This window comes from Mugil cephalus, chromosome 20 (genome assembly GCF_022458985.1).
Source record: "Mugil cephalus isolate CIBA_MC_2020 chromosome 20, CIBA_Mcephalus_1.1, whole genome shotgun sequence".
Classification (NCBI taxonomy): Eukaryota; Metazoa; Chordata; class Actinopteri; order Mugiliformes; family Mugilidae; genus Mugil; species Mugil cephalus.
The window spans coordinates 21,909,065-21,924,939 of NC_061789.1; the positions used below are offsets into that span (position 1 = coordinate 21,909,065).

Consider the following 15,875-nt stretch of genomic DNA (forward strand, 5'->3'; position numbering starts at 1 on the left):
ACATTGTCGTGAGGAGAGGTGATGGCTTCATATTTACAATGTTGGCTGCAACTGAGAACTGTCTCTCACACAGATCAGTAAATGGTTGCAAGACTGACCAGATATTTGCAAGCCAGCAAATCTTGATCTTGCGCCCCTATTACGTCAAAGAAAGAAAATGTTTTTTTTTTTTGTGTGATGTGTAAGGGTCGACCTAGGGTTTCGATGCGGGTCAAATGACCAGGCAATTTACCCTGGAATTATTGGCTCGGCTTCGATGTGAACAGGAATGCCATGTCGACCCTCTAATTTACACGATGACGATGATGTACCTGCCTGTCACATATTGATTTTGTCACTGGACGGCCCGTCAGACTGTGTCATTGTAGAAGCTCCAGGGCTGTGAGAAACTCAAAAACAGAGCAAAGTTTTGGTCTACTCCCATAAGAGACCGATCTCTGAAAAGCAGAGATTTTTGTCCATTATTTCAATTGAACAAATCATTTTTTTATTGAAAAAAAAAATATTGCAGTAAAATGACATGCAAAAAAGGAAAATCTGAACGCATTGACATGCATTTGACAGAGAAAAACAGAAAGAATATTTTTAAACCTCTAGCTGCTTAGGCCAGCACAACCAGAAAATAGCCATTTATTCTGCTACCATCAGATGAGAATCAGACACTAAACTGAGTTTTATGAATGAATTATGATCTCTGAAGGCATTTTTCACCCACATGCAGAAGATAATTCTGTATTTTGAACTTAAGCTAGCACAACCAAAACATACAAACATTTATTCCACCACTGTCAGATCATAGGAATCAAACCGAGTTTTATGAAATTATCCGAAGGCATTTGCCATGCTCATGAAAAAAGAAAACCGTATTCTTTTAAACATGTAACATCCCTTCATCTTACACTAGCACAACCAGAACATGCAACATGCATGCACGATGATGCACGGTACCAACCTGATGAGGCCAATATCTCAAAACAGAACTGCAGGAAAGTGGACACGCATCCATATGGGTCCATCAAATAATGGATAAAAACATGGTGTCATGAGAGGATGCATCGTTGATCTTGTCGAAGTTCAGGGCTCGTGCCCTTTTTAATACTGATAGCCAAAAGTCCCAGGTTACTGCTACGAGTATTTCCGCTACTGCTCTTCAGATAGTTTTGTAGGTATGTTGATGGTATTTTCCCTGGGGACACTGGGGACACACTGCAAACTAGTCCGGATTATTTTATTTGGGATGAGGAAACGCTTCATTTTGGAGCCGTTAAATCAAGCTATAGCCAAACATCATTCATACACATGAGATAAAATGTCATAAAAATCTATTTTATTTAATGAATTTTTCCTGGATTTCATGGTGATGTTATGGGGGTGCTATGCCACCACTGGGAGGAGCTGAAGCACTAGCAAGCCCCTTCTTGGAGCTGCCTATGGAGAGGGGCATTGGTTTGTCATGTTTTGTCTCGATTTATCACAAGCTGGGCGACGCGTTAGCCTAAGTGCTAGCAGAATCACTGACTATTGTATTGTAGCAACCAACCCAGCGTTAAAAAATGACAAGGAATACATCTTCTTGATGGTTTGCGTCATATTTCTGCCTCTCACTGGTAATGCTTCAAAGGCAGAGAAACCCTGTAGTTGTTGTAAAATCCAGGACTGCTTTGATAATCTTGGAATGGTTTTCCGACGGATTTAAAGGGTGCTTCATAGATGTATTGTCTACTCCAGAGTAGGGCTGGGTTGAGAAGATCGATCCACCGATTTTCATTTTAATTCCCACAGATCGATTCATATGTCCAAAGATCGATTTATGCAAGATCAAAACATAACAACATGGCGTCATGCGGTAGCGGTGACGATAGCCGAGCTTCCAGATTTGAAAAGGCCAGCGTTGTTCAAAGCAGATATCTGGCACTATTTCGGGTTCCGAATCCGAAGCGACATGGATAAGGAGCTTGACAAAGGCAAAGCAGTTTGCAAGACATGCCTGATGGAGGTGAAGTATAGTGGAAACATGGCTAACCTCAGGAACCACATGCAGCGACACCACGAAGATATCATGTCCAAGCCCACCGGTCCACAACAGAAGAAACTCAAGGAAGCTCTACAACTATTAGCCAACTCTGCATGTGCAAACAAAATAACCGAGGCGATTGCGGGCTACATTTGCAGTGCTATGGTCCCTTATTCTGTCGTTCAAAACCCGGGCTTCAGGCGGCTCAACAAGGTGTGTGGACCGCACTACGATGTTTATTATTTACATTTGATAATTTGGTTATTTAGCCAGTTACCAGCACTTTACACTGACTGAATCTTTTGTTATTGTTGTTCATATTGATAAAAATAACTACATTTGATTGGAAGCACTGGTGATCGTGGTATGTCAGTGATGCTGCTTTCAACACTGAAAAAAATAAAACTACATTTGTATTCAACTGCAACAGCTTTTGGGTGAATTCTTAATGCCATATTTTAAATTATGAACCAGGTTACTGTCCCAATAGCAATTCCGCAATTCAAATTGGTGTTGGATCAGATCAAATCGAATCGAATTGAAATAATCGATTCTGAATCTTAAGAATCGGAATCGAATCGATTCTCGAAATTAGAATCGATACCCAGCCCTACTCCAGAGTCTGACGCCACAGTGAACAACTGTCCTCATTGCTCCTTACACAAGACAGGAAGGCCAGCTGGGTAAAAAAAGAGAATATTGAGAGAAAAGAAGAACAGGAGAAACAAGATAAACAAATTTCTGTCATGGATACATACATCAAGCTGAAGGAAACACGTAGGATCTAATAATATAAAACATAGCTGATGATCTATGAGACAGTTTGTGAGTGTAGGAGTGTTGTCTAGGTAGGAGTGGACAACTGGGAGAGGGCATGAAGACTGGGGCAGTTGTATTTTATGGAGCTCCGAGACACTCCAGACCATGAAGACTGGGCTGGTTGATAAGGCCATGACAGCAGATTTAGCTTACAACTCCACAGGTCAGATATTCAGTACTCCAGACTAGAGACCCTCACAAGACCATCTTATACATGGCCATCCACTAATAGATCTATATGAGATCCCAGTTAAAAAGGAACTGAAATATTTAGGGGTGTTCATAACAAAAGAAGTTAAAGTTTGAGAAGATCTAAATATTGTGCTTAGTAAAAAGAAAAGTGATTCAATGCTTAACTCCTGGTTACAAAGAAACCTATCATTATTTGGACATATGCCGATTACTAAAACTGAATCTTTATCTTGAGTAATGCAAACAAACTTCAAGTTTATCTGCAGAACTAAACATCACTATCTCAGGAAAGGAGAGTTAGTAAAACCATTAGAGGATGTGACTTCTGCTTGTCCAAACTTGTCATCATTAAGTTATCTAAATTCCATGAACAGGTCCTATTATATTGGAAAATGATCTATAAGCACAATTTCACTCCACATAACTCTCATCTGGAATAATAGATGTATACTGTTCAAAAGAAAATCCTTATGTTATTATGACGGGGCAGAGAAAGGTGTTGGGTCTGTTTTTCCCCAGATAGACTAGAGGCCAATTTCTCCAATATAATGAATTTAAGGAGAAATTTAATATAAATTGTACTAAAAAGCAACACTCTGTGGTGATTAAAGCCATACCACAAGCAATGGTGAATACTGTGAAAGACAAGTAATCTTACCACAGCTGCCTTCACTTCATAAAGATAACATTAATTTTAAGGAGAAAAAAATTATAAGTAAAGTTATAAGATATGCTGTCTCACTTATGAAATCTTCCCCGTATTGTTAAAAAGGAAATACTTGGTGAAAGATTACCCTAATGAAGTCAAAGTCTGAATTAGAACTAAATACCTTTTTCTCCCAGTCCCACCACAAACTAAAGAAACTCATTTTAAGATCTTGACGATGACATTTACCCTTGCAATTAATTTCTTCGACAAAGATTTGAATTTGGAAAGAAAAAATTGTAAGTTTTGCGACTCTGATATTGAAACTCTTGAACGTGTATTTTTTGATTGCATCAGAACTTTTTGGGGACTATAGTCTTCTGAAAAGGACTCTCAAGCGCCGACTCACACTCACCCCACCCACTTGCTTTCACATCCAGCCACATGCCTGTCTGTACCATTCACATTCACAGACAGTCAGAAATCACAGAACTGTAATTGCTCGAAATGCGTTGCCAGAGACGTTCAGAGTCATTCGGCGCTGAAGGCAGGTTAAATGCGTTGTTACTTTCACCTTCTATGTGTTTTTCTTGAATGTATTTCCTATATGCTTCTTGGACTTTGTTTAAAACTTAAAAGTTATATATCTGAAATATTACTATATTTTTTTAATTGATTATCAAAAATATTATTGAAATTATTACTGAACATTTATTTCAGGTTGTATATTTTATTTTCATTATTAATATTTTTTTAAATCTGTTTTGAATTTGTGACAAAATACCTTTTCATTTGAAATAAATCAGTGGAAATCAGAGAGTAACACACAAGCCACTGATGTGTTGTTTATTTGAAGTTTGTTCTCATCACGTGTTTAATCAGCAAGCTTGGTTTTATTCTAAATTCTTTATTTATGACTTGGGGGAAAAAAGTTAAATTCATATTTCTGCATGAATAATTTCTGATAATACATCTTAAAAGACTAATCTGTCTCATGTTCATTAAATATCCATTTTGGTTGGCCCATGATTTGGAGTCAGCTCTTAATTTTGGCCCCTCTCTCTGCATTTGACTCCTAAGGAATGGCCTAAGGAACAGTGCAACCATCAGCCATCTCCCCTACATGCGTAACATCAAGCTATATGCCAAAGTTGTGAAAGACAACAACTAAATGACCAACATCACCAGGATCTAGAGCAATGACAACCATTGCTGAGGCCCTCATACATGCCTTCATCACCAGCTGTCTGGACTACTTCAATAGAGTCCTGTTAGGCATACCCAGCAAAACCCTGAAGGGACCTCAGTATGTCCAGAACTCACCTGTCTGTATCCTCATCCACACCAAGCCTGGGCAGCACACCACCTCCACACTTATCACCTTCAGCGTGGCTGTCCCCAGCCTTTAGAACTCCCTCCCCCGAGATATGCATTGCTCCAACTCTGGATTCATATTAGTCTGCCCTCAAAACTCATCTGTTCATCCAGGCTTTTGCCCATAGTCAGCCAATCTTCACCTTATCACTTAGCTCTCCCTGTGCTATCTTGTCCATTTCGTCTTCTCTGTTCTTGTAAGGTGTCATTGGATGTCTAGAAAGGCACTATATAAATCTAATTCATTATTATTGTTGTAATTATTTAATTAATGCTCCTTAATATGTAGCTGCCTCTCTATCAAGGGACCAAATGTAATTGGACAGTTGACTCAAAAGCTATTACATGGGCTGCATGGCCTATTCCTCAATAGCCTTAATCCTTCATCAATTACGCAGATAAAGATAGGTCTGGGGTTGATTCCCGGTCTAACATTTGCATTTGGAAGTTCTTGCTGTGAACCCATTACATGTGGTCAAAGGTAATGGCAGGAGTGGCCAAAACATCAGTTTGATACATTCTGCAAAAAAAAAAAAAAAAAAAAGCTTTGGGCTTGGGGCCTGGACAAAAGGCCTGGACATTTACGGAAGACAACAGTAGTGGATGATCCAGGACGCCTTCCATGGTGTTCATTATTACACAGGATGAGATGTTAGAATCTCTTGTGCCAAGATCTGAGGCAAAACACATTTATAAGCCCAGTCCAACTGAATAGCCGGCCAGCAGGCTAGCAGTCAGCTACCAACTAGCAACCAACAAGAAGACACCACCTAACTAGTCTAGCCAACAGCAGTAGGTATGAAGTGATGGGATATGCGACTACATGTCAACCAACACTTCTCCCCTCTGCCAAGACCTGAGACAAAGCACATCTAGACACCCAATCTGACTGAAAAACCAACTAGGCTAGCAGTCAGCTACCAACTAGCAACCAACAAGAAGACACCAGCTAACAACATCAATAGGAAGTATGTAGCATATCATTGGGGTTTTCTAGTGGGCACCTCCCTTCACCGATGTTTGGTTAAGTTAGGGTCTACAACACCTCAAAAAGGCTTAACGGTGAATTCCAGCGTCCTGAAGTCACCCTTCTCCATGCAGCCACCACACAACCGTGTGACTTTCAACAGAGAGATTAGCTTAACTCTACTACTAACTACTACAACTACTCAGCTAGACCTACCTTGAGCATGCTTCCCAGCTAGGATATTTCCTCCTCAGCCACAGTCACTCACTTACTCGCTCTGCTGCCAGGGACATGTTGTTTACTGCGACCCTCTATTCTGTCCCGCGAATGCCCAGCTCGCACAGGAGAGCAATGGTGGATTTTGCCACAAATCCACAGTAACCCATGTCCATTGGTCGCACGCAGGTGCTCCACCCTCGCTGTTCAGCTTCTGTTGCCAACTCTGCATACCTAGCTCTCTTGCACACATTAACCTCCTCAACTCTGTTTTCCCACGGGACAGTAACTTCAATAAAATAAACCACCTTCTCTACTTTTGACCACTAGGCAGGAAGCATCCTCCACTAACCCCTGGTTTAAGTTCTGGGGAGATGGTAGCACATCATAAATACTACTTTCCATGGTGAAGAAAACCCCTTCACAACATCCAACTAGAAAATTCCCTCCCATTTCACTTGCTAAGACAAAACTTCAGGCAGAAAGACCCACAAACAAGCAACTGAAGACAGCTGCAGTAAATTCCTTAATGTTTTATAATAATTTCAGGTCACTTTTCCCATAGAACACATCTTGACCATGTTTGTTAATAAATAATGATGTTACGGATCTAATTGAAGCGAAGATATTTTATTCACCTTCGATCTCTGTTTTATGATGGACAGAGTTCCACACCGACGTGCATACAAACAAACACATGAATACACACCTACAGCTGAATCATAGAAATATTTACGTCTATGTCTATGGCCAGAATAAAACCAGACTAGCAGGGCTAATGTGTCATAAAACCCAGGGGAAAAATCCGATCGTTATGACTATAGAAACATCAACATCATAGGATACACAATAATGCAGGACGTTGCATCGTAGACGGTATTTCATAAATACAATTCAAATCAGTCTCATTCAAAAGTCTCCTCTACCTCTTTGCAGCCACCAGCTCCACATACGTCAAATCCAGCAGAAGCATCAATTTCAAACCAATAAAATGGCACAAAGATACATAAAAGATGTAAATATAACTCATTTACTCACCGGAACTTAAGAAACAATTTAGATTTTTCCTCTGAGCCTGTGAGCCGGGGTACTGCTTCTAGTTAGTGAACTGAAAGTGGCAAATCCTTTTCTGTGACAGACATGCTAGCTTCTGCCATGCAGAGCCGAAACCATGAAGACTGTGTCACTGTCCACATATTTCTGGGTCTAACTGTATCTCAGGCAGTGGAAACCCAAGGAGAAGAAGAACAAGCAGGAACCATCATGGGAGCACAAACACCTGCACAATATGTACCTCATGTAGAAAACAGCGGCTCATAGCACAGGGGGGTGTAATCATGGCAGCACAGGAATTCTAAGCACAAGATGAACAGATATATTCCTTCAAATGATTGAGTGGAATAAGACTTATTCACACGAGATTAGTTTTACCTGGGCACGTCCTGTGATGCTGTTATACACCCCAAGTCTGTATTTAATGTGGCACATTTACAAGGGACAAACTCTATTTTACTCCAATTGACGATACATTGTTATGACTCTGCTACTTTCCTCCTCACTCCACTGTGTCAGAACTTTAATTACTTAGCAAATTATAATGGATAATAAAAAATACATTTGTGATACTATTTATCCCAGGATACCAACAACCTGTCAGTATTTAAATCGGCCCAACTTTGCCGATGAACACATGGTTGATTTAATGATTTAACTAATCAGCTGGTTAAGCTCTAAAGATGTCTTAAAGACATAAAGACTTGGATGACCTGTAATTCTCTGCTCTTAAACTCAGACAAAACAGAAGTCATTGTTTGTGGCCCTAAACATCCCAGAGATTCATTAATTAATCACCTGGTTTCGTTGGATGGCATTACCTTGGCCTCCAGTACTACTGTGAAAAACCTTGGTGTCATCTTTTACAAGCATATGTCCTTTACTTCTCACATAAAGCAAGTGACCAGGATCGCTTTCTTTCACCTGCATAATATCGTCAAAATTAGGAACATCCTGTCTCAGAGTGATCCCTTTAAAATGTAGAATTTAATTGAAAATCCTCCTCCTTACATACAAGGCCCTCAAATGCCTATCTTCATCATCTGTAAGACCTCATTGTACCATATTGTCCCAACCGATCATTACTAATTGTGGCTCCTAGAGTTTCAGAAAGTGAAATAGGAGGTAGAGCCTTCAGTTATCAGGCTGGAACCAACTCCCAGTTTGGGTTCGGGAGGCAGACACTCTCTCTACCTTTAAGGTCAGGCTTAAGACTTTCTTTTTTTACTTTTTGACAAAAGTTTAGAGCTGGACTTGTATGTTGCATCATAAATCAACTTTACGTTATTGTTGATAATGACACACTTGTAGAGAACAAAATTTCAAACTGGCCCTCTGTGCCACAAAGGTTGCCAACTTCTGCTCCACAAAATAACATTAATAAAAAAAATTCAGAACAGATTTTCTGTGATTAAAGACATTCTTTGAGAAGATGAAAAGGAGAAAAAGAGAGCAATAGATGAAAAACTGTTCCTAATCACAAGTGCAAGTGCAAAAACAGCTACTTGCTTACAGGTGTATCCGCAAGTCGCTTCAAACACACACAGACCATTTTCTATTTGTCACAATACTGTCACCTTTAATCATTTCTCGTAAGCACGTACATGTTAGCAGTAAACCTTTCAGTACTTGCACACATCCTGCCAGGGAGCAGAATGCCAGTAACGCTAACAGGAAATGAGCACTTTTAGCTAGTTGGGTCTGAATGACTTTGTTACCACTTCCTCTTCAATACAGACAATACTGCAAAATCATACATAGTCAGTCTATGAATCAGAAAACATTTGAGCATGTGAGCTGAATATTTTGGTTAAAGCACAACTAAAGTAAACAAAATCCTCAGTTCATCCTTAGGTATCGTTAGAGTACTTTTGTAGCAGTGGAATGGATATTGCAGGTATTTACCAGCAATATTTCAATGTAGCTGACTGAAATATGGAAAGAATGTGATAGTGAAGCTTTAGCTCTTTTAGGGGTTTATTCTTTATTGAAGAACCATTATTTCCTTTCTCATGAACTGATCATATGTTTCATGTGTAAAATACTATTATCCAGCAGTGATCGAAAAAAAAAAATATTCCAGAAAGGAAGAGAATAAACACAGTATAAGCACCTAAGAACAGGAGGAAATGACCTAAGTTACACAAGCTTTAAACAAGCCTACCTGCTGCAGCACAACAATTCGTTAAAGTTGACAGCAAGACGGAGAGAATCCACGTTATCGAAGGTGTGGCCATTACATTCAGGACCAGGCATCTAGATCTACTCCCTGTGAAAAACACAAATATACAGAAAAGCTCACATAGCTTTACGGAAGAGGTATGTATCCAGTCACGAGGCTACCGCCTGAGTACGCTACACTAGTCCGAAAAGTCAATGTAATGAGATCTATCAATGACATGTGGAGTCGTTGCCTACACACATAAAATCTGTTTAGTTTAACATTAACGGGACGACACTTTATCTTTCGACACAAATTCTTGATAGTAGTACTGAAATGTAAAGGAGTCATTAACGATATGTGACGATAGCTATATGAAAGCAGTGAGTACAAAGTGACCAGAGTAACTGGATATCGTTCTCTAAATAATGCAATTCTTAAACAATGCATTGCCTATTGTGCCATTAATTAGGAAATATTTACCCCATAACGAGACGCGCCGAAAAGCATATTCTGTAGCGGTTAAAAAGGAAAGTTTGCTGTAAAGTTTATATTGTTTCAGTGAACCGGGTTGTTCCGCCCATTTCTGGAAATACCGCTGTGTGCGCACCTACCTACGCACAGAGGTTCCGATACAGCGTGTACACAGGGAATGGGCGTTCCATAAAGCGTGAGTGAGCAGGGCTGCCATTAATTTTTTTTTTATTATTATTTGTATATTTATGTATACAAAGATTTAATTTTTAGTGTAGTATCATCACATATTTAGAGTCAGTGGGTCACATGGCATGGGAGCTACTGTAAAAAAAAAAATACTATTTTGCATGACAAATACCAATAATTCTCCTTAATTCAGAAGCTTATTTTACTTATTTATTAAATTTTATGGTGAAAAAAAAATTTATACATTTTCAAAAGCTTCCCTGTCATGCAACCAGAAACCTGTGCTCGTACTCCCCCTACTGTATTAGAGATGAGTAGTGGTGAGAGAAGAATTACAAGATAGATCTAAGGTAATATATTTATTTTTGTACATTTCTGGAAAGACAAAATTTTTATCTGCTCAGCTCGACTTCGATATCAACAGAAATGCCACGTCGGGTTTTTTGCTCTGATGTTGATGTATCTGCCTGTCATATTCTGATTTTGTCACTTGACAGCCTGACGGAATGTGTCACTGAAGAAGCTTCAGCTCAAAAAAAGACTGATCTCTGTAGGGCAGAGATTTTTTTTGTTCATTTTTCTTCCTTTTTCAATTAAACAAATCAAATGTGTTGTTACACAATCGTTAATGGAAGCGCATAGGTGAACTAGAAAATTCCCTTTAGCAAATTTTGAAAGGGCCACGAGGGCCTACTGCCGGGGGTACCGTCTCTGTCAACATGAGAATCAAACCAACAACCAGAGCTCATCAGACAGACATATGATCATCTTTCACTGAGCACTGATATTGAGAAGCTGGATTCCCCTCACACCAAATCTAGGCAGTCATAATCTTTTGGCAGGTTGTCTGAGACCCAGCACTCTGTTACCACAGAGACCAGCACGCGCATACGCTTGCATGTGTGTACTTGTGTGTTTGTATGTGTGTGTGGGTGAGGATGAGGGTGAGGGTAAGGAGGGCGCGCATATGTGTGTAACTGTAATCACACAGTTTCCTGTGTTGTGTGTGTGTGGTAGAGGAGTGGGTGTTGGTGTGTGTTGTTGTAACATAAATGTATGGAAGACAGGGGTCGGCAGTATTAACAGCACAGACATCAGAGGAGTCCCTGATTAATGAATAGGCTCTATGCACGCATCCCTTCCACCTTGGGCATAAGGATGGTCGGACATTTCCTGTCCGTACCCTTCCACTGCCGGTCCAACCAAGAAAACCGAAGAAAACATTAGCAATGGAGTCGAAGTCAATGTCAAATTCAGTCAAGTTTATGTTGCTTGTTGGAGCTGCCGAAATTCACCTTCAGTGATGTGTGGAAGATTGTCCGGGCGAGCAGCAAAACGCCCAGAGTAAACTTGAAAAGAGCTGACCATGTTGTGCATAAGCTGAAAGAAAGCTATTGCTATTATTGGCAAGTCCAGGGACAGGTACCCAGTTACCCAGTTACGCCCATGACAACATTTTTGTGCAGCACACAGAAACAGCAGTGTATTAAGCTCTCTGAAACAGAAGTGTGACTTGTTTTTCTTCAATACATACATGTCAAAATACCTGTCTATGTGCAAGCAATTTAATGGACACAATTCTGTAATCCATGTTGTAAATTGTAATCTGTCAATGGTACCATGAAAGGAAAAAAACATTACACAAAGCTTGTTATAATGCCCCTTGCCATTTTATTTTTGACATGACATGAAGGGTTTGTTTATCCTTCAGTGTACAGATTTCATTAACACTATACACAACAAATCATGTCACACACCACTACCCGTAGAAAATATATCAATATATATATCCGATATAAATATCCAGCTGGGGTTGGAGGTTCGACCAGGTCTGTGCATAGAAAATAACTAAAACCAGAGCAGTTTGGATTATTTTTTTTCTGATTAGCAAACAAGAACAGATTGGATTTTCTGATCAACAACAACAACAATAACAGTTAGATTATGTTTTCGGAGTAGTGATCATACAGTCTATGGTAGCGATCTGTGGTAACTGGATGTTTACAACCATCCTGAAATTTCACCGGAAATACATCATCATTTCTTTTGCATAGAGCCTATTGGTCTCAGCTGTGGCTCTGGCCTCCGGGTCAGAGGTTGCCATTGCAACCTGAAGTGGTTGTCAGTTACGAATGAAGCGTGCTGGGCTGGGACAGAGAGAAAAGGGCGATTTTGTCCCTCTGAGCTGGTCTCGCATATAGGCTTACTATGACAAAACAGTAGCTCCTATCAGAAAAACACACAGACCACAGGCGTCGTAAGACCTTCCTGAAGACTTTTATATGTTTTTTGTCTTTCCAGAGTAAAAAAAAGTAAAAACAGAAGAGGCAATTTCAGACAAGTTCCTCCACTCTGGCTGATGAGGTCTGTTGTGAACATTCCGCACAATACACACTCATTATAATCTCAAATGATACAAGCCCCTTTCATAGCTGTAGGGGCCAGTGCCTCGGTGCATTGCCCTGTAGCCCTAATTAGTCTTCCGTCATGATAGGGGAATGCATATGTGACTGTGTTTATATACATACCTGTAGGGAAACTGCAGGGAGTGCAGAAGTGGGTCTGTTAAGTCCTTCATGTGAGAGAACACAAGGCGTTCAAATTATTGTAATTGCATTGTATTGTATACAATTATTGTAAACATTGTGTATATATATTTTTGTTTTCTTACTTTATTTTTACTGTTTATTTTTTTGTTTTTTGTAATGTTATTGTGTTAAAATTATTGTGTGAGTACGTATGCTGAGTGTCTGTACATTGCTGCTCCAACAGTGAAATTTCACAGTTTGGGATTAATAAAATATGTATTTATCTAACGATATACAGCATTTGTACCTGCTGTCTCTAGGATTTGGAGAGCCAATTGTCTCCTCTCCATTTTCATCACAGTTTTTAAGTGTCAAATGTTATGAATTACCATGTGAAGGGATACTGCAAATCTGTTAACAGGGGTAGATGTCTTCTTCACATAACACTTGTTTTTTGTCAATATCTTGTTTTTATTAGTGTATCCAATGACAAAAAAAAACATCTCTGCAGCAGTGTGCTTGGTTTGATGGCAAAAACAATGATGAAACCTTTCCTCTTCCGCTAAAAGTAAAAAATAAAATGGTCTTGCTCTTATATAGCGCTTTTCTACCTACTCAAAGGTACTCAAAGCGCTTTTACAGTCAGAGACACATCCACCAATTCACTCACACACAAGCACACACACATTCACACACCGGCGCCAGTTGCACTGGGAGCAGCTGGGGGTTCAGTGGCTTGCTCAAGGACACTTCGGCATATGGCACACTCGGGGGATCGAGCCGCTAACCCTTCGGTTCATGGACAATCCGCTCTACCTACTGAGCCATAGCAGGCCCCTAAAAGAGATTTCTGTTTCTAAAATGATTCATGATTTTACATTTCAGTTCATGAGTGTGCGCACTCTCCACAACCGCTGCACTGCCATGTGACCTCAGAACGAAACCATCGAAGAAAGCTGATCGCAGAAGAAGATGGTAAACAGAGCAGGTAGAAGAACCGTCTGAGAGATAGCACATATCTTACCTGCACCATAAGTAGCACATACATTACGTAGGAGATTAAAAGAGCTTGATTAAGCTGTGCATGTAAATGCACTGATTGTAGAAGTTTCAGCTAAAAAAAAATAGTTTTGGTCTACTCCCTTAAAAACTGATCTCTGAAGGGCAAAGGTTTTTGTTAATTTTGTCAGTCAAACGAATCAAATGTGTTGTTACACGATCGTTAATGGAAGTGCATCGTGAACGGCGACTGTGCGACTGTTTATATACAGCTTTTATAGCGTTCTCCTCTACACTTTTTTAATGATCATGGCAGCACTCTGCATCCTAGGAGAAGAGGAGAATTGGCGGCAGATATTGTTTCTGTGAAGGACACAGCAATTTATTTTAATATCAGCAGCCTTTTGAAAGAGAGGGGGTTTCTTCAGGTCATCAACAACCTGCAACGTCATCTGCAATGTACGCGATGATGTATGAGGGAGGAAAAAACATGCATGCAGCTCTCACAGCAGGAGGTCAGACCCGGGACTTTTGCCGATGTGAAGGCACCAAAGGCAACGACCTGGGTCTGAAAATGGATTTTCGATGTGAAAGCGATAATGGAGAATAACCCCCTGCCAGTTATTCATATCTGGATCATTTTGATCCAGATATGGAATCTACAAAAATACAGTTTTCAGGATGACTAAATCTGGATTACAAGTGCTCTAAATGGGACAACATATCACAATGTGGGCTATAAGATATGTAAAGAACAACAGATAGAAGAGCTTATTTTAAGAGAAAACTGAAAAATAACATAAATATCCATTCCATTTATAATTTCTTTTATGGCCCTCGTCTGAGCCACAACAAAAAGACAAATTACATTGTGGATACTTTGAAAACGTCTTAAATCTCCAGCATTTTCAGTATGTACAGTATATTATTTTTGTCAGTATATTTTGAGATATGTTTGGGGGATTACTTCATGGGACAAGATCATTTTTACTTTACTATACTGAAAGGCTTCATTGGTAGGCTATGTCTACTTTATCTACTTTATCAAGCCAAGTGCAAAATATTGTAAAGTATATACACTAAATGATACAAATGTTGTGTTATTTGACCAATTTTAAAGTTTTACTATATTTTCTTCCCAAAATCCACCTTGAAATCCTACCCCCTTGTCAGTTTGACTGGCGGAGGCTTCACGTTTCCTTACAGGCTGAGGTCAGTGCCATGGAAAGTTGATTTTTTTTTTTTGCTTGTTTGTTTATTTCCTCTCAGTGAATACCATACAATTTCATAGGCTCCAGCAATTACACCAACCTCAACCACCACTGACATTCCCCTGACAAAGAGGACTAGCTTCCTTTTATACCCTCCTCTTGCTCCAAGTGCTGCGAGGACTGATCTATGTATAGGGGATTCTAATTAAACACTTAATATTTACATCACAAGAACCCAACCTAAAACAAAAAGCCAACATTAATTATATAAATGTATCCACTCATCATCATAGCAATAACATAAATCATCCCAATTTAAATTAATACTGATTATAATGTATTGGTCCCTGTCTTGCGGAAATTGTTTAACCCTTGAGTTTAAAAGCAGGTGTTCAGCCATCCCTGACTCTTTGACACCTGAGGAGACAACTGAAGAAGGTGACCAGGCGGCAACCTCCGGCTCTGAGCGATGAAGCCCATGAAGTGCAATTCATCGGGTGGCCACTTGAGGCTGGTTGCAAAAGGGAGCAAATCCCCATAGACCCCCATGTTAAAAAGCCCAACTTTACAGCATTCTCAAATATGTTTACAGCCTGGTTCAAAAAACGGTTTTGGTCTCAGTGATTTATTTCACTATTCATGACATCTGTACGGGGGGTGAATTTTTTTTTATAACTCGTTCATTTAATTTTTATTAAGGTTTATAATTCTGCATAATTAATAGCTTTCCCGCTCTGAGTGACCGGCAGTAGTCTGAGCTAACTGGTAGCGGAAGGTTGGGGGGATGGGTCTTATTTAATTTATGCACGTGAAGGAATGAGACCTGTGCTCTCCATTACACCCCTGTTGGCATCAGAAGAATCCTGTTTTTTTTGTTTGTTTGTTTGTTTGTTTTTTGTTTTTTTGTTTTGTTTTGTTTTGGATCAAAGTTGTCCAAATCCAACTGAAAAGTTCTGAACACAAACTGGGGGGCTGATCCAGATTAAAACTAGGAATGCTCGGTATTCGACTTTCTGACTACAGTCCTTACAT

At 39.7% G+C, this 15,875-nt stretch overlaps 1 protein-coding gene across 1 annotated transcript in view; it reads right to left on the reverse strand.

The window, feature by feature from the left end:
* Positions 1–10,073, reverse strand: part of il12rb2l (interleukin 12 receptor, beta 2a, like) — a 30,440-nt gene extending 20,367 nt beyond the window's left edge. Inside the window, exons 1-2 of the mRNA XM_047572136.1 lie at positions 9,926–10,073; positions 9,446–9,550 (exon numbers count right to left, since the gene is read on the reverse strand). Coding sequence (XP_047428092.1) covers positions 9,446–9,518 — 73 coding nt within the window. The 5' untranslated portion in view covers positions 9,519–9,550; positions 9,926–10,073. The remainder of the gene's footprint in view (positions 1–9,445; positions 9,551–9,925) is intronic.
* Positions 10,074–15,875: the final 5,802 nt, after the last annotated feature.